This window comes from Typopeltis vanoorti, chromosome 6 (genome assembly GCF_054136105.1).
Source record: "Typopeltis vanoorti isolate ZY-2024b chromosome 6, IOZ_Tvanoo_1.0, whole genome shotgun sequence".
Taxonomy (NCBI): Eukaryota; Metazoa; Arthropoda; class Arachnida; order Uropygi; family Thelyphonidae; genus Typopeltis; species Typopeltis vanoorti.
Window position 1 is genome coordinate 110,156,066 of NC_143554.1, and position 19,735 is coordinate 110,175,800.

The following is a 19,735-nucleotide window of genomic DNA, read 5'->3' on the forward strand; positions in this document are numbered from 1 at the left end:
AGATGTGTCTGTGGAGAGACTGAGCAAGAGAAGTAAGAGGATATGGATTTACAGAAAGAGCAATATTTTGATGCACCTGTAAAAAGTGCAGTATTTTGATTTTGTTGATGTTAGTAAATGACAGCAGGGAACAAAGAGATTGTTAGTAGCAGCCAGAAGGGATGGTGAGAAAATAATGACTGTGGGAAAAAAATTCAAGTATGACTTATGTCCTCTTAGAGTAGAGGTTTTGGAAGGCAGTGACACAAATGTTTTGAAAGCATATGGTGTGAGGTAGAAGTGGCCATGACAGGATATTTATTGGGGTGTTGCTTTAAACCAAGGAGCACAGAGGGTGGGGACCAGAAGATGTTTAGGCAGTTGAGCTTGGCAAGTGCAAAAAGAATGATTGTTATGGGAGATTTTAACTACAGCAGTATAAGCTGAGAAGGAAAATGCAAGTAGTAAGAAGGGGATAGAATTTCTGGAATTCTTGAGGGACAAATGTCTTTGGCAGCATGTGATGGAGGGAACAAGAGGTTCAAGAGTTTTGGATTTGGTCACAGCATCAGAAGAGCTGATAATAAGTGAGATGACATCTCTCTCCTACCAGTTGGAGAGAGTGACCATGTGGATTTGACTTGGAAGATGAACAGACATGCAGGTGAGAAAGAAGGGGATAGAATTTTTGTAATTCTTGAGGGACAAATGTCTTCGGCAGCATGTGATGGAAGGAACAAGAGATTCAAGAGTTTTGGATTTGGTCACAGCATCAGAAGAGCTGATAATAAGTGAGATGACATCTCTCTCCCACCAGTTGGAGAGAGTGACCATGTGGTTTTGACTTGGAAGATGAACAGATATGTAGGTGCATCAAAGAAAAGGGAACGTATGTGGAATTATAAGGCAGGTGATTATAGTAGTCTTGGATATCAACTAGGGGCAGTTCCATTGAGGGCAGAATTGGAAGGCCAGGATATGATATTGGTGCTTGGAAAATTGTGAAAGAATATTTGTTAGCAGCAATAGTAAGCCATATTCCATGGCTGAAGAAGTGGACACAATTTGGTGTAAAGTGGATGACAAAGGATATGAAACAGGAACTGCAGTTGAAAAAGAGATTATGAAAGATATACAAGGAGAGGGGTGGAGGACAGATACAAGAAGAATATAAGATGCAGGTGAGGAGATTGACCAGAATGGTGAGGAAAGAAAAACTGGAATATGAGAAGAAATTGGCACTAAGATCCAAAGAAAATTCTGGGGAATTTTTTAGCTATGTGGCCAGTAGGCAGAGGAACGATTGTGGAAGAATGACATTGCAGGATAAAAATGGGAATAGAGCGACTGATGCAGAGGACATAGTGGAGTAAAGTGCTCATTGAAGTATTTCATCCTGGAGGAAGTTTTAATACTAGAGGGATAGGGCAGGATCACGGTTTAGAGGTGCAAGAGGAGAGTGTGTTCCAAATACTGAGTACTATGGATACCAATAAAGCTGTTGGACTGGATGGTATTTCACCACGAGGTTTTGAGAGAATGTGCTAAAGAACTGACAGCTCCGATGACCTGGCTTTTCAATAAAAGTCTGGCTGAAGGAAAGGTACCCAGGGAATGGAAGGAAGGAATTGCCGCTGCATAAGGGCGGTAGCAGGCTGGAAGTGTCTAATTATAGGCCTCTTTGTGGGTCATCAGTAGTTGTTAAGGTCTTGGAGAAATTAGTGTGGGACTATATACAGTGTTGGGTAGATGAGGGTAATGTTATCTGTGAGAATCAACATGGATTTGTTAAGGGGCACTCTTGCTTTAGTAATATGATTGTCTTTTATAATAAAGTGACAAGAGCAGTTGATTAGGGAAAGGCATATACTGCAATTTTTCTGGATTTTGTAAAGGTGTTTGACAGGGTGCCACATAAGCTGATATTTAAGTTGCAGCACATGGATTTAAATGTCGGGTTAGTCAAATGGATTCAGGATTGGCTGATGATAGGTATCAGAGAGTTGTGTATGATGGGGAAATATCAAGGAAGCAGAAGGTTACAAGTGGGGTTCCACAGGGCTCAGTACTGGGACCTGTATAGTTCAATCTTTATATCAATGGTATTGTCAATGGATTGCAAGGGGACATTCAGTTGTTTGCAGATGATGTGAAGTTGGGAAGGGTTATCAGTAATAGTGCAGATGTGGCAGCCCTGCAAGAGGATTTGAATAAACTAGAGAGATGGGAAAATAAATGGGGTTGTCGGTTCAATGCAGCAAAATGTAAAGTCTTGAGGTTTGGAATCTATCGATAGGAGGATGCATACTCGATTGGAGGAGCTGTACTGGAGGAGGTAGGAGAGACAAGAGATCTGGGGGTGATTATTGATAGAAAACTGAAATTCAGGGAGCATATTGCAAAGGTGGTGAGGGTAACTCAGAGAATTGCTGCAATACTGAGAAGGACACTGACCTGCAGAGATAAAAGAGTTATTATTCCGTTGCATAAGGTCCTGATCAGACCACACTTAGACTATTGTTCTCAGATTTGGTCCCCAGGATTTGAAGGGGATAAATTGACTGTGGAAAGCGTATAGAGGTGGATAACAAAGATGGTTTCATGACTGTACAAGATGAGTTATGAGGATCGACTGAGGGAATGTGAACTGAAGAGTTTGGTGGATAGAAGAAGGAGAGGTGATATGATCGAGACTTTTAAACTGTTGAGAGGCAGTTACAAGGTAGACATTGGAGAGTTCTTTCACTTGGTGGAACGGCAGGAAGGAGCGATGACAAGGGGCCATTCCTGAAAGCAATGAAAGGAGGCTGGGAGCAAGAAGGTGAGGAGTGGTTTCTTTGTGTGTAGAGTGGTTAAACCTTGGAATGCATTGCCTGAGAGGGTGGTTGGAGTGGGGACGGTTAATGGGTTCAAGGAATGGTATGATAGACTTTGTATTTCCTAAAAACGACCTCCCACGATGAGTCTTTTGACTCCATGGAGACCTGGATAATAATAATAATAATAGACAGACGAAAGTGAGTAAGTGAGTAAGTAATTTTGCCATTGTTATTTAGTGGACCTTCTTGTAGTTTGTTACAGTAAGTGTTGATTGCATTTCATATGGCCTTTGGAGAATCACACGGAAATAAATCTTTTATCTATATATAAACTGGACTACTGTAATGTATACAGAAGGTTATCTTGTGGCGATAACTGAGATGTCCAAGTCACATCCATGATGGGAGAAAAGTGAACATGATAGAAAAGAGTGCTGGAATGCAAAAGAGGAGCAAATGTGGAATGAAAGGAATGCAATATATGAATAATTAGTGAAGAAATTTAACCTAGGCATATATCTTCCTTTTTCTGTATTAGGTTCAATGGTTATGGCCAAGTAAATAATTTCGCCTTGCAGAAGCCTGATTACTGATGTGTGCTATTCTTCTGATTGCTTGTTTTGTGGAATAAAAAACCTTAGTTTCTGGGAGGGAAAACCCTACCACCCTGTATGAGACTGGCTAACTCACCTTCACTTGAAAAGCCTTTATTAAAGGTTCTTCACATCCAAAGAACACTGTCAATATAATTCAGCCATGGAGGCTCTTTCTATATACCTGATACTTTAAATTATATCCTAGGATATGGATCTATTTTTCTTTCATTTATTACACTGATATTTATTATTCTCAACATTTAACTAAGTTGTAAATACTACAAATTTTGTAAATCAAAAATATACTTCCTATAATATATTTCATAAATGATTTCATGTACTTACCAAAACATGTGTGGTTATCCTCTTTCATTGTCAGTGTTGCAGGACATGAGCATACATAGGATCCCAGAGTGTTAGTACAGTGATAATTGCAGTTTCCATTATATTCCAAGCACTCATCCACATCTAAAGAAAATATGAATTTTATTATGTTAAATATTGTCTTCACATGATTTTATTATTATAATGACTATGATAATGTCAATTCATAACTTATAATCTCAAATCTTTTGACATGAACACATGCCAAAAGATTTTTTTTATTACTATTATTTTTATTATTACATTTTGGCAATGTTACGTTGCCATCAAGGATTACAAAAAATAATGATATGTACACGCAGGCACTAACACTGGGCAAATGAGGCTGAAGAAAAGCAACAGAAAGTCAGCCCTAGTCTTAAATGGCTGTTGAGCCAAAGATTTTAGGATGAATGCTTCCCAAATTAGTGGCAGTTTCATACACCCAAATTTATTGAGGTTTGGAAAGTTTGTCAGGGCTGAGGCAGATTTAAGGAATAGCCTTTCATATTTGTATTTGCCATTATACCATCATATCCTGTGGTGGGTGTCCAAAGCATGGTCAGCAAGTCCTTGATGACTTTGGTCTTCCCTCAATAAATTATCAAGTTGTTAGCTAACTTGTACATTGAGCAAGTAGCCACAGTAAGAACAAGTGTTGGACTAAATGATTGGCTTCAGATTGGCAAGGGAGTTAGGCGAGGTTGTCCTCTTTCTCCTCACCTGTTTAGTATCTATGCTGAGAACATTGTGCATGTAGCACTGGATGAGCTTAACATAGGAATTAGGATAGCTGGCAGACTGATCAGTTATCTGAGATATAGTGATGATCGAGTTCTCCTTTGTAATGACAAGGAAGAATCCTTGACAAAGTTAATGAGTTAGTAAGAACAGAGAACTTCAAATCACTCCTAGCAATACAAAGATTATGGTTCTCAAAGGAACCATAGATAGGTTTCAACAATGAATTACCATGAGTTGGCATAATTAAAAGAATTACAAAAATGGAGTAAACTCATAAAAATACTCAATGTACAATTTTTGCCTAAGTATCATAGGCATCATTAGTACACGATCATAGAAAGGCAATTAAACAATAACAGACAATTCTAAAAAGTGCCACCTGAGTAGCCAATATAAGATATAAAAAGGTCAATTCCTTAACTTATTAAAAAAATTATATATATACAGACAAAAAATAAAGTTAAGAAAGATTAGCAGATTTAAAAATTAGCAGATTTAAAAAGTACAAACTTTATTTTGTCTATGTGTGTGTGTGTGTGTGTGTGTGTATGATTTTAATAAGTTAGGAAATTATTGACTTTTTCAGTTATTTTACATTAGCTACTCAGGTGGCATTTTTTAGAATTGTCTACATCATCAAATTCCTGCCATGTACCCCGAAGGGGTGTACAGGATATAATAGTACTACATGAAAAATTTACATCATTACTAACTTCCTATCTACAATTTTCCTCCAAATCAGTCAGATACTGTCAAGACTCCAACATTATCAGATCTTATATTTCTATCATCTAAGGTACTTTGTACTGTATCAATCCACCTATATCTTGGTCTTCCTCTGGGTCGTTTTCCTGCCAATCTGGCAGAGAACAATTGTTTTGCTAATCATTGTACTGCTTTAGCACGTTATGCACGTTTTCATGAGATTCTATTGTAATCATGCGCCCTAACTGTATGTTATTCCTAATTTTGGTTTAAATACTGTACTGATGATGTCCTAAGATACTTAAGATGAAATATTTACAATTAAATAATTTTCACTGTGGTTTATACGTGTGTTTCTTCTAACTATCAACATAAGAAAGCTTAATGGTAAAGAAATGGAGCTAGCTGAGGAATTAGATAAGTACCAGATCGGCATAATACAGGTGACTGAAACAAAAAAGACAAAAACTGGTGAGATCTTTCTGAGCAATAAATACAAAATGTTATATTCAGGCAATGACAATCAAGGAAAAGAAGGAGTAGCCTTAGTATCCAACACTAAATATGAGGCTAATCTTCTTGAATGACAGTCAGTCTCAAGTAGAGTGATGTGGGCAAATATCTGAATGGGAAACTGGACATTGGGACTTATTTGTGCCTATGGTCCCACAGAAGTTTCTACTAAGGTAGAAGTGGAATAATTTTTTGAGGCTTTAGAAAAAGCAACTGACACAATGAAAAAGGAAAAATTGTTCATTGTTGGGGATCTAAATAGCAGAGTAGGAAATGATTGTCAGACATACAAAAATATTTTGGGAAAATTTGGAGAAAAGAGCTTAGCTAATAATAATGGCAAATACCTGTTGGATTTCTGCTTAGAACATGGACTGGTTATTACTAACACCATATTCCAACATAAAAATGTGCACAAATTCACATGGAGAGAAAAGGTATGTAATAAGAAAAGTCTCATTGACTATGTTATTGTTAACAGTGATGTTTTCTCCCTGGTGCAGGACACCAGAGTGTACAGAGGATTTGAAATTGGAAGTGATCACTATTTAGTCTTGAGCAAGATAAAATTGAATTTCATATTGAAAAGAATAACATGTAAGAAAGTTTTAAAGTGAATAAATATTGAGCAGCTCTCAGATGAGGAAAAAATATTCACTTTTGAACCCAAACCAAAAATTTGGCTAAGATATGTCGATGACGTATTTGCAGTATGGAATCATCCCGAACCTGAATTACAACTGTTTTTAGATAAAATTAACCTTCTTCATCATCGCATCAACTTTACGTTAGAAAAAGAATCTCCACAGGGTATCTCTTTTTTGGATTTACACATCAAAAGAAAAGAAGATGGTTCCATTGCCACTTCCGTCTTTCGCAAGCCTACATTCTCAGGTCGCTACATTCACAATTCTTCTGCTCATCATCCATCTCAGGAATCTGGCATTATTAAATCGCTAGTTTCCAGAGCACACAAATTCTGCTCCTCTGAAGAATCTTTAAACCAGGAATTAGAAGTTATCAAAAATACAGCCATCCTAAATGGATATAATCCCAAAACAACTCAAAAAATCATCAGTCACTTCTGCATACATCAAATCAGACAGGAAGAGGTGCATAGGATTCCCATACCTTACATTAAAGGCATCTCAGAACGTCTTTCTAAAATTATGAAGAAATACAATTTTGCCACTACTTACAAACCTATCAACCAAATTTACAACTTATTACCTTCTCCTAAGGACAAATTCTCACCCTTGATGTTACCTGGTGTTTATGAGATTCCATGCTCATGCAAATTATCTTACTTTGGACAGACAGGTAGGTCTGTTCAGAAACGCATCTCGGAACATCAAGACCACATTCGTCTTCTTAAACCGCAGAAATCTGGCCTCTCTCAACACGGAATTGAAAATCCAAACCATAGGATCCATTGGGAAAAGGCTAAACTTTTACATAGATCTATATTTAACCATGAACGTTTATACAAAGAAAGTTCTGAAGCCCTACTACACAGACCAAACCTAAACCGCAACGACGTTCTTACTATTCCTAAAGTATGGGAAATTATCATACAAAACTGTGTTAAATAATTAACGTTTTTTTTTTTTTTGTACTGCTTTAGCACGTTATGCACATTTTCATGAGATTCTATTGTAATCATGCGCCCTAATTGTATGTTATTCCTAATTTTTGTTTAAATACTGTACTGATGATGTCCTAAGATATTTAGGATGAAATATTTACAATTAAATAATTTTCACTGTGGTTTATACGTGTGTTTCTTCTAATTATGAACGCACCACAGGTTTCATTATTAAAAAAAAAAAAAAAAAAAAAAAAAAAAAAAAAAAAAAAATGTTGATAGTACCGATCTTTAACTCTGGTAATGTTGAATTGGGGTTGAATTGTGTTTTCAGATTTGTTCCAGTAGCTAACTTTTTGCTGTTCGCCCTTTCCCTGGCGAAAACAACAGGGGCCTTTTTTAACCGGGCGACGCCCCAGCTGGCATGAAGTTTTGTCATGCTTAAACCAAAATACAATCATTTTGTATTTTGGTTTAAGCCAATAAGAATACAATTTGGTCAGCTAAATCCCAAATTGCCAGCCCATCCTTATTCGTTCAGTATCCAAGTAGATACCCAACAGGGTGCACCACGAGAAGGTGAGGATTGGATATTAGATCAGAAGCCCTGGTCTGTTCTCCGCATTCCTTTAAAGGCTATGTGGAGGTCTCCTCTCAGTTATACAACTTTGACCCTTAAGCACCTCGAATAGAATTGTCTATTATTGTTTAATTGCTGTTATGTGATCTTGTACTGATGATTCCTATGATACTTAGGCAAAAATTCTACGTTAAAGTTTTTTTACGTGAGATACATTATTAAAGTTTTTTATGTGAGTTTCTTCCATTTTTATAGTTCTTTTAAATATTAGGGAAGCTCCTAAGAAACAAGTGTACCTTAATGGAAAAAGAATTTAGGAAGTCAGCAAGTTCCACTACTTGGGATCCATTATTAATGTGAAGAATTGCTCTTCAGAAGACATTAAAGAAGATTAGGAATGACTAAAATAACATTCAAAGACTTATCTAAAATCTGAAGGGATGGATCTATTTCCACAGGAACAAAGCTGAGGACTGTGAATGCAGCTGTTTTTCCAACAGCAAATTATTAGATGTGAGACTCAAAACCTAAAGAAGTCTGACAGGAAAAAGATAGCTGCTTTTGAGGTAGTGTTACAGAAGGTTATTGAGGATATCATATACTGAAAGGCAGTCAAATGAATAGGTGCTCAAAAGGATCAGCAGAACTTCAAGACTCTTTCTTTCAGTTTCTTTAAGATACTGATAGAAGAAGCTGAAATACTTTGAACACATTGAATGGATGGAAGAAGGACTTCTTAAAACAGTAACTTAAAGTTCCTGAAAAAAGAGGAACGAGTTGATCCTCAATGAGATGGATGGATGAATGGTGTGTCTGAAGTAACTGATCTTCATAGAGTTGAAGCCTCCAGAAGGGCATGCAACAGGAGCACCTGGCAAAGACTGGTGTGACACATCACCAAGGAATGGAGTGACCATATGGCATCTGATGATGCCAAATGAATAGATCACCATTTTATTTCTTATTGGTTTTATTCCTTTGAAAGTCATTATTTTTATCCTTATTTCAGATATTCTCATATTATATTTTTCTGAAATCTCATTTAATGATTTTACTGATCTGAAATGATTTTAAATGTAATGATCTTTGTAAATCATCTTCTGATGTAGCTACAATTTGATTATCTGTAAATATAGTGTATCTATCTTTATTTGCAGGTTAATTTATATATCAAATAGGTTATACTGTTTCCAGATTGTTATAATTTTATTTATGTGTGTGTGTGTGTGTGTGTGTGTGTGTGTGTGTGTGTATTTTTTTTAAGTATAGGTAATAGGGTACATACTTGCTATATTCTTCTTAATATATCTTTCCATTCTGACATTTTTTCTAATTTGGCTGCTGTTTATTTCTTGTATATATTTCTTGAATAGACTGTAAGAGTTGGTTTAGTATATTCAAATCAGTAAATATTTTAAAAAGATTTTGTCTAATAATTTTATCAAAGGCTTTTGTGTAATCAACAAAGGCCACATGTGTTTCTTTTTGAAATTTTCTTCTCTTTTTGAATAATAATTTTAGTGTAAAAATTGAGTCCATGCAAGATTGGGCTTTTCAGAATCCATTTTATTCTTCTAGTAGTTTGTCTTATACAATATAGTTTAGCTTCTCTGTTAATATTCCTGCATATATTTTGTACCCTGCTAGAAGACAAATTTCCCTATAGTTTTTGCATTTATCGTTATTTTCTTTTTTTAGAAATTAGAATAACCAATACTTTTTTTCCTAAGAGTTTTTATAGAAATCCAGACCGTATTAAATTTTTCATTTGCATTTTTATATAGTTCCATATTTATATTGTCTTCTCCTGGTGTTTTCCCATTTTTCATCTTATTTATTGTATCTTTTCGTTCTGACACTAACGTTTTCTGTTAGGCCATTCTTTGTTTTATTAAATTTTACTTCATCATCAGTCCAGAAATTTTAAAAACAGGTTACCCAATTTTCTAAATCTATGTTTGTATGTTAAAAAACGTTTAATTTTCTTGACCAAAAAAACTCTGGGAAGACTTTTAATGGGATTATATTGATCAAGTGCATATAATAAATAACTATGTTATACCAACTAGTTTTTATATAGAACGTTCCTAAATAACAACAAGTGATATCATCCACGCTCTATGCATGTATTGTACAAGCTCTGTTCTTTGTTTAATATAATTGGAATTAGTTGATTATAGTTTGTAACAGTTTTTTACTTTTTAGTGCCTTACATCAATTATGTACCCTGAAGATGCCAACAGCCTTAGTTGGTGAAACTAGTTGGTATAACATAGTTGTTTATTATATGCACTTGATCAATATAATCCCATTAAAAGTCTTCTATGTTTGTATTTTTCCCTTTTCTTTTATTTCTTTTTTCATGCATTTTTCTCTGAACTACAAAGCAGAAAATTATGACCAACTGAGAATATTGACAGTGCATGGGAAGCATTTAAACAATACTTAAACAATGCGATATCAGAATGTGTCCTGAGAGTTTGAAGAATAAATAGAGTAGGAGTGAAATGGATGTGTAATCTTATTAAGCAAGAGATTTGTATGAAAAGGACGATGTGGAAGGAATACCGTTTGCATAAGGATGACATCCGTCATGAATGTTATGAGCAGCAGGCTAGAATAGTCACAACTGTTGTACGGAAAGCAAAATCTGAGTATGAAAAGAAATTGGCTCTGCGTGCTAAAGACAACCCACAAGAATTCTATCAATATGCTGCAAGTAAAAGAAAGAATGAATATGAAAGGATAACTCTTCTAAATCCAGATGGCATGAGGATATTACAGATATTCAGTTAATGAGTGCCCATTTTGTTAAAAGCTATCAACCTGGTAAAAGCTATCAACCATTGTTACCTCTTCACTAGATGAAGTGTGTGAGGCCGAGGTATTTGAGCTGTTGCAAAAATCGAATAAGAATTCAGCAATAGGGACTGATGGAATATTAGCACGTGTGCTAAAAGAGTGTTCAGCTGAACTGGCCATTTCTTTGACCAGGCTGTTTAATATGAGTTTCAGAACAGAGAAGATTCTGCAGGAATGGAAGGAATGTATGATAATTCCATTGTACAAGGGTGGTGCAAAGACCGATGTATCCAACTATCGACCAATTAGTATCTCAGGAGTGGTGGTGGTGAAGATTTTGGAAAAATTGGTTAGAGCTTGCATTTAGAAATGGCTTGACAGTGAATCTCTACTTTGCAATGAGCAACATGGGTTTACTAAGGGAAGGTCATGTTTTAGCAACTTGCTCACATTCTATAACAATGTTACCATTACCTAAACAAGGGGAATGCATATACCATGATACTTTTGGATTTTGCTAAGGCTTTTTGACAGAATATGGCATGGTAGACTGTTGCATAAATTGGAGAAAACTGGTTTGGGTTATACAATACTAGCATGGATAATAGGATGGCTAACTGACAGATATCAAAAAGAAGTATACAGGGGGGGGGGGAATCTGAGTCTGCAAGGTTTAAGAACAAAGGTTGGGAGACCACAGTCGAACCACATTATAGGACCTCTGCAGGGGTTTGCATAAGCCAGACTTAGTGATTAAAAGAGATGGTGACATTTGGATAGTTGATGCCCAGGTGTTGGGAACAGGGTGCCCACTAGTCTACAGCCATAATGATAAGGTAAACTATTATAAGAATAACCAAGATCTAGTTAGTAAGGTTTACCAAGGTTTACAAATGCCACCATCTCTTTACATGAAGTATGGAGCACAGATAGCTATAAGGACTTAAAACAGCTTGTGCTTACGAAGGATATAAAAGTTCTTCCCTACAGGGCACACCTGGTGGCATGGCATTGCCACCAGAGAATGACTACAATGATAACTAGAACAGGCATAGGGTAAAACACTTGTAAAGGCTTAGGACTATATCAAGTCTGGATGTGATGTAAGGGTATTACTGTCCATAATCAGTACAAAGATTAATAAATAAAAAAAAAATTTTTTTAAAAATGTGGTGTACCACAAAGATCAGTGCTTGGTCCACTGTTATTCAATCTACATTAATGATATTGTAAAGAATTTGACAAGCGACATACAGCTATTTGCTGATGATGCAAAGATAGATAGGAATGTTGCTGATATGCAGTACTTGCAGAATGATTTGAATAGGTTGGAATTGTTGGCATGGGAAAATCAGTGTCAGTTCAATGTGAGTAAATGTCAAGTCATTCACTTCGGCATGATTAGATATCCAATGTCATATTATATGGGTGGGATTAGGCTAGAAGAAACTGATGAGGCTAGGGATCTTGGAGTGTTAATAGAGATAGGAAGTTGAAGAGGCCATGTGGCAAAGGTTGCAAATACAACTCAAAAGATAATTGCAATGCTAAAACAAACGTTCACATGTAAAGATAAGGATGTTATTTTGCCTCTTTATAAGATTTCACTTGGACTATTGTGCACAGGTCTGGTCTCCTGGTTTCTGTTGTGATTCTGATATATTTGGAGAGAGTAGAAAGGAGAGTTAAAAATAATATGAGGATTGTGGAATACCGATAATGAAGACAGACTGAGAATTTGTAGACTGCAGACAGGAGATTCATACAGGATTTCAATTGATGGAATTTTTCAATTTATGGAGGGCGGGGAAAGAACGAGAGGGCATCCTTGAAGGCTGAGAATGAAGGCTGCCAAGAAGGTGGTGAGGGCTAAATTTTTCTCTCAGAGGGTGGTGCGTCATTGGAATGGATTGTCTTTGGATGTTGTAAGTGCAAGCAGTGTGAAGGAATTCAAGAATAAGTATGATAGCTGGTATGTATAGTATGTGGCCTCCGTTGATGAGTCTCTGACTCCCTGGAGTTCTCTCTTAATATAAAATAATATTTTATTATTTTATAGATTTTTGGCTGTGGCCTAGATATATTCTCTTCCAGTTCCATTAAAATGGTTCCATTTCTCAATGTTTTTTCCTTACTTCTCATTTTGTAATTGCTAATTTCTGTTGTACTCTATTTCTGCATCTATTATTTTTAGCCATTTTAGTTTAAACTGAATTTTTGCCAATACCATATAATGATCAGAGTCATCAGAATAATTCAAAGCCTCAATACATTCTTACATCTAGGATTAATTCAGCTAATTTAAAATATGCAATAATGTAGTCAATAACTGATTTACATCCTCTGTCTATCCATGTATGTTTATGTATTTCTTTATGTTCAAATAGTGAGTTCATTATTCTCTTATTATTACAAATGACGAAGTTTGCATCCATTTTGATGACATATATCTTTGCCTAATCTCTCTCTGTATTTGTTTTGTATTTTCTGTTTCCTATTCTGGTATTTAAATCTACCACTAGTATTAAATAGTATTTTTATTTATTTATTTTTTTTATCTATAGCATTCTGTAATTCTTTATGAAATGGGTTACTGTTTCCCTTCTTTACCCTCTTTTGGTGAATATGTACTGATTATTGTTATTCATAAAAAAGTAATTATCACAATTAACAGCAAATTAAAAAAAAAAAACTCACCATACTGACAAAATTTTCCTGTAAATCCAGATGAGCATGCACATGTAGCAAAAGTTTCATTCAAAGTCTCACATATCTGGTTATTTAAACATGGTGTGGATTCACATGATTCTACATTTTTTTCACACAGTTCATCTGTAAAAACAACAACAAAAAAGGTTATTTATCTATGTTATTTATAGTGCAACTATGTATAACAACCTCCTATAGATATGTCTGTGTTCATATAAAAACCACAACCTTAAAGAGTACCCAAATGATCTAAGTAATTCTCTGTAAACTTCTGTTCATTGCATCATCTTACACTTTCAAGTGTAAGATAATGCAATTTTGGAAGAAAAGATCACAAGCTCTGTACTGTATTGATGGAAATGAACTGCAAGAAACTAATGAGGCCATGGACTTTGGTGACTGTGGACAGAGAGTTGAAGTTTAGAGAGGCACATTGCAAAGGTAACCAAAACAACAAATGAGATTACAGGGTTATTGAAGAATGCACTAACAAGTAGGGATAGAGAAGTTATTGTTCCCCTTTATAATGCTTTATTAAGGCCACATCTAGATTACTATGCACAAATTTGGACACCTGCATTCCATGGGGATGAAAAAAGTGGTGGAGAGGATCCAAAGGTGAATAACAAAGATTGTGGCAGGTCTATGGAATGCTCCCCACAAGAATTGCTGAAGGTCTGTGAGCTTCAAAAATTAGATGATAGGCAGAAAAGAGAAACATATAAATTATTAAAGGGATTTTATAGAATTGAAACTGAATACTTTTTTTTCAGTACATGGCAAGGAGAGAATGAGGGTCACTCATGGAAATTGTGCAAAAGTGTGGTTAGAAAGGAAATTAGGACTGGATTATTTGCTTGGAGGGTGGTGAATGGGGTTTTCAGAGGTGGTTGTGATTACTTCAATTACTTCATCAGTGAACGAGTTTAAGGAGAAGTATGATAGGTTTTGTGTGAATAATGGCTAATGTATGAGTAATGGATCTCCCGAAATGAATCTTCTGACTTCGTTGAGATAACGTATAATAATAATAATCAACTTGTTTAATCCTCTTTGGATGTACATTATGCACATCTGAAAGGAAGTGTGCTTTGCATTAAGGAATATTAAAGCAACTGATGTGAAACCATCAGCCTCTATATACAAGATATAGTTTAATTGTGAACTTCGTTTGCTTACACTTGGATAAAGAAGTAAACAGAAATACGAGGTGTGGCTATTAAATAATGAGACTGATTGCAAAAATATGGTTTATTATTACAATTGTACAACTTAATTATTATCCCCTTCAACATACTCCCCTCCTCTATCTATACACCATTGCATATGAATTCTGCATTGTTGGAAGCAATGCTGCAAGTCATCAGGTGTTATCTGCTTTAGTAGAGCTGCTATTTTCTCCTTTAGCTCATCCACTGACTGAAAATGGGTACCCTTCAATGCGGATTTCAACCTTGGAAAAGGGTAAAAGTCGCATGGAGCTATGACCATCCACCTTACTCACGCATGTGAGTAAGGTGGATGGTCCAACACTGGGATCTTCTTATCAGCCAGATGCTGATACATTTAATAGCTGCTTTACAGACAATGCACTGTGGAGCTGGAGCATTGTCCTGATGGAGAATCCAAGTGTTGTTCTTCCACAGATCGGGTCTCGTCTTCCTCACTTGTTCTCTCAGCTTGGCAAGAACCTCAAGGTAATAATGTTGGTTAACCGTCTGACCCTCTGGTACCCATTCAACCATTACCATACCACTGATATAAAAAAAAAAAATTATCAGCATTGCCTTCAGTTTTGACTTGCTCATTCTTGCTCTTTTCATTCTCGGTGACGTGGGAGTTTCCCAGTGTTGAGCCATCCACCTTACTCAATGGACTTAGCTCCATGCAACTTTTACTTTTTACCAAAGTTGAAACCTGCATTGAAGGGCACCCATTTTCAGTCAGTGGATGAGGTAAAGGAGAAAATGGCGGTGCTACTGAAGCAGATAACACCTGATGACTTGCAGCACTGCTTCCAACAATGGAAAATTCATATGCAACAGTGTATAGAGAGGAGGGTGTTGAAGGGGAATAACAATTAAGTTGGTTGTACAATTGTAATAATAAACCACATTTTTGCAACCAGTCTCGTTATTTAATAGCCGCACCTCATATAAATTTTTGATTATTTCTTGGCAAGTATAATTTACTTTGTAACTTAAAAAACTTTCCACAACTTTCTCTGATACAGAGTGTTTTAATAATAAGATGATAACACATTTTTACCACTTGTACATGAGAAATATAATTTCTATATTCATTAAATTTTGATATGTGCTTAGATGTGACTCTCACTGATGGCTTTTTTTATAATGTTCATCTTTAGACTTGCTTCCTGGGTGGTTTTGATTCATGGTAAATTTTGCCTGTCTCTTAATGGAGCTACCAGTGAGTGTTTTGGTAGGATGAGGTCAGGATGATGAGCTCAGTGTTTCAGATCACTTATGAAGATTTAGTGTGATCTTGTAGATCAATCAGTGTTTGGAGAGATACTTCCCACACTTTAATAGTACCTCAATAACGATTAAAAAAAAACAGTCGGGGGGGGGGGGGGGATAGTGATCTTCCCTTAATGGATAGCATTATGCACATCTGAAAGTGTGCTTTACATGATGGGATGCTAAGGCAATTGTCAAGTCATCAGCCTCTTATGGCAGTTGACTTTATTAGTTGTTGAAGATATTTGATATGCAAACTTTGTTTGTTTACATTTGGATAAATGATTAAATAAGAATAATTTTTTGGAAAGTATAATTTACTAATTCTTTAAATGCTGACACCATCAAAAAGCTAAGGATCTTTTTTATGCCAGAATGTCCTTATTATACAGATTTTCAAAAATACTAAAATAGGTATATCTTGGCAGCTAGTAATCAACAGAGGTAATCCAACTTACTACTTCTCAAAAGTTTTAATGAATCTAATCATTTACCTAACTGGAAAATCACTTTCATATACAACGAATACTTCAAATTTCATTTCTAAAATGGAAGACCTCTACCTCTGAGATAGTGAGCTTTCATGCTGTTTAACTTACCTTAGAGATAACTCATTTACTTTCTACAGAATTTCTGGCTGACATTTATTTCACTTTGCTACATGATCTGGTTACTTTAGAAAGATCACATCTACAAGCAGCTGAAAAGTTGTGTCATGGGTTTCTCCTTGTAACCACCATTATCTATTTTATGGAACATTTGGAAAAATGACTTATCACTATTACTGCTTCTTGCCACTTGGTTTAGCTATGCTGATGATGTGTCATTATCAAAAAAGGATACATATTTTCAGTTCAAATTAGCAGCCTTATACTAGAATAAAATCTACATTACAAAAAATAAATAATGGAGTTCTTAATTTCCTTGATAGATCAGTTTATGTGATGCTTATGTTTACTGGAAAATACATTTACTATTAGTATACTTACTAATAGTATACTATTAATATACTGTTTTACTGTATACTGTTTATACAGTATTAGTGTATTGTTTCTGTATGTATTTACTGTATACTGTTTATACAGTATTAGTATATTGTTTCTTTCACATCTCATAACAATGTTTTTTGCTAAATTATATAAAAAATTAGTTTTTGAATTATCATGATTTTTCCTCTTTGTTCCTTAATTTATGGAAACTAGTGTATTTCTTTGTATCCATTTCCATTTACCCTATACAACTGTGACATTGTGAAAAACTTTTCTCTTGTCAAATGCCTTTTCCAGATCTACAAACTTAAATACAGACCATTGTTGTATTCTCATGATTTCTCAACTATTTGTCTGAAAATCTGATCCAGAAAACCTCTGTTTGGCCTGATCCCAGTTTGATCTTCTCCACATTTCTTTTCCACAATTTTTCCTTAGTCATATCTCAAATATGCTTGCATAAATCTTACCTAGAATACTCAGTCTTCTGTGATTCTCACATTTAATTAAATTTCCCTTTTTACAAATGGGTACTATGAAACTATAATCTATGAAACTATGAAATGAAATTATGAAATGAAACTATAATTGAATTTGAGCTGACCAAGATGCAAAGTAGCTATTGTAAAACCTTTATACCTCCATATTTGATCAATTTCTGGCCAAATATCATCTACTCCAGTTGCCTTTCCAGATTTCAGGTTTTGAATGGCTCTTTCTACTTCAAATATTAAAAAAGCTATTTCTCTTATTTTTAATTTTATGTTATACTGGTGAGAAATCATATGCATTTTAGTAATAATTTATTTGTTAGTGACAGTTGAGACTGAATGTGCAGTAATTATTAGGTTTTGTAATGATTTTGGATACCGCTTACAGTTAACAAAGGCAAAATGTGGTGACAACAAGAATAAGATGTGTGGTGAGAAAATCAAGTGGGGTGAGCACTGTAGATTTGGATACAATGGGTCACTGTTGTGAGTGCAGTATATGTGTATGTTTCTGTATGTATTTACTGTATACTGCTTATACAGTATTAGTATATTGTTTCTTTCACATCTCATAACAATGTTTTTTGCTAAATTATATAAAAAATTAGTTTTTGAATTATCATGATTTTTCCTCTTTGTTCCTTAATTTATGGAAACTGGAGGAAAGTGGAAGATGCATTTGTGAAGAGACTGAACAAGAGAAGTGAAAAGTTATGGATCTGCAGAAAGTGATATTTTGATGGGCTGCAAGGTGGTAAATAAAAGTCAAGAATGCAGAGTGAATATTAGATGAAAGGCTGAAGGAGAGAATGTGAGTGTAGAGAATGTGATTGTGAATACAGAAGATACTGAAAAAGTAAATGCAGAAGTGACTGTGAAAACAGATGAAAGCATAACTGATGAAGCAAAAGCAAGAGTGATTGCCGATACAAAAGAGGGTGTGATTACCAAAACATAAGAGTTGAAGATTGAGATGATTAAGATGAGAGATGAGATGAGGCATTTGCAAAATGAGATTTTGCAAATGCATCATCTCATCTCTTCAGTTCATGGATATAAATTGAAGAGTGCAAAAGAATAAAATGACTCTAAAAGTGCCTCTGTATGGAGATTTCGTTATTAAAGATGTGATGGATGAGAGCATGCACAAAGTTTATTTTCTATGGATATGAGAAGTAAGCAAGCATGTGAATTAATGATGGTAGGAAACAGTGATTTGGTTGGTGGACATAGAGAAAATGTGAGGATGATATCAGGGAATTATTGAGGAGGGTTCAAAAGACAACACTGTGAAAGTAAAGATAACTGGTGTATTGCGCAGGTTGACAATGATGGAATTGGGACATTGTGCAAAAATCATGAATGATATGTTAGCAGAGATGTTTGAAAAAAAAGGGAATGCAGTTTGCTGATGTGTGGAATGTATTTGAAGGATAAATGAAATTGTATAAAAGAGATGGAGTGCATTTAAATGGATTTTATGTGAATCAATTCAACAGACTAAAAACTCTTCCTATCTTATTCTTTACGCTTTAGCATTAGAATACATAAAGTGCAATGAGGTAAATTAGTCTATACGAGTGCACCAAAGGCAGCTGCAGACTCTTGGGCTCCCAGCTACCTTTCCACCCCTTGTACTGATTATCCCTATTCAAACTCATTACATGAGAGACTACATTCAGTATTTTTTGGTCATTCTCACTCATTTTCTGCAAGAGTGTATGAACAAATGTTCTCCAGTGCTAATAGCTCTAGTTTCTCTTACTTTGCACTTCGACATTGTCACTAAGCAACACTTCCTCCAGATACCTAGCTCCAATTCAAATGCAATGCATCAAATTCAGTCCATGCATCTAGAAACTGCACATCATTTCTGCTGCAATCTACACATTGATTCACTTGAAATCACGGTTCTCCTTCTTGACTCATTTTATCACATGTGGAAGCATACTTACATTCTATTAAAAGTTAATTTTTTTTTTTTTTTTTTTTTTTGTATGGCATACTGTATATGACAAGTCAGAGAAGAAAAAAAAAGGTGACAAAGCCCATGTAAAAAAAAAACATTATTTAGATTGTCACATTTCTACATTATCTACTCTTCATGGATTTCCTCATAATTTTAAAAAGGTATAAAAATGAAAGCAACAGTTAAATTGTTAACTATTTTCTGATAGTGCATTAAAACTGAGAAGTAGTGATAAATCCTTGGTCTCAAAGGAAAAACTCATAAGTTCTCCAGCACTTGAAATAATTTTAAAATACTCACTTTAGTCATATACTAAAAAAGAATCTGAAAATAATAGTAAACCAATAATAAATTATATTACAATGAAAAATCTTTTTAAAAGTAATATACCAAACTCTTCACAGAAAATAG

The 19,735-nt window shown here is 35.1% G+C and overlaps 1 protein-coding gene across 2 annotated transcripts in view; it reads right to left on the reverse strand.

The window, feature by feature from the left end:
• Positions 1–19,735, reverse strand: part of LOC150105803 (sushi, von Willebrand factor type A, EGF and pentraxin domain-containing protein 1-like) — a 358,579-nt gene that overhangs the window by 124,100 nt on the left and 214,744 nt on the right. For both annotated transcript variants that reach the window (XM_090394354.1, XM_090394355.1), the window contains exons 26-27: positions 13,384–13,518; positions 3,740–3,862 (exon numbers count right to left, since the gene is read on the reverse strand). In XM_090394354.1, coding sequence (XP_090250480.1) covers positions 3,740–3,862; positions 13,384–13,518 — 258 coding nt within the window. The remainder of the gene's footprint in view (positions 1–3,739; positions 3,863–13,383; positions 13,519–19,735) is intronic.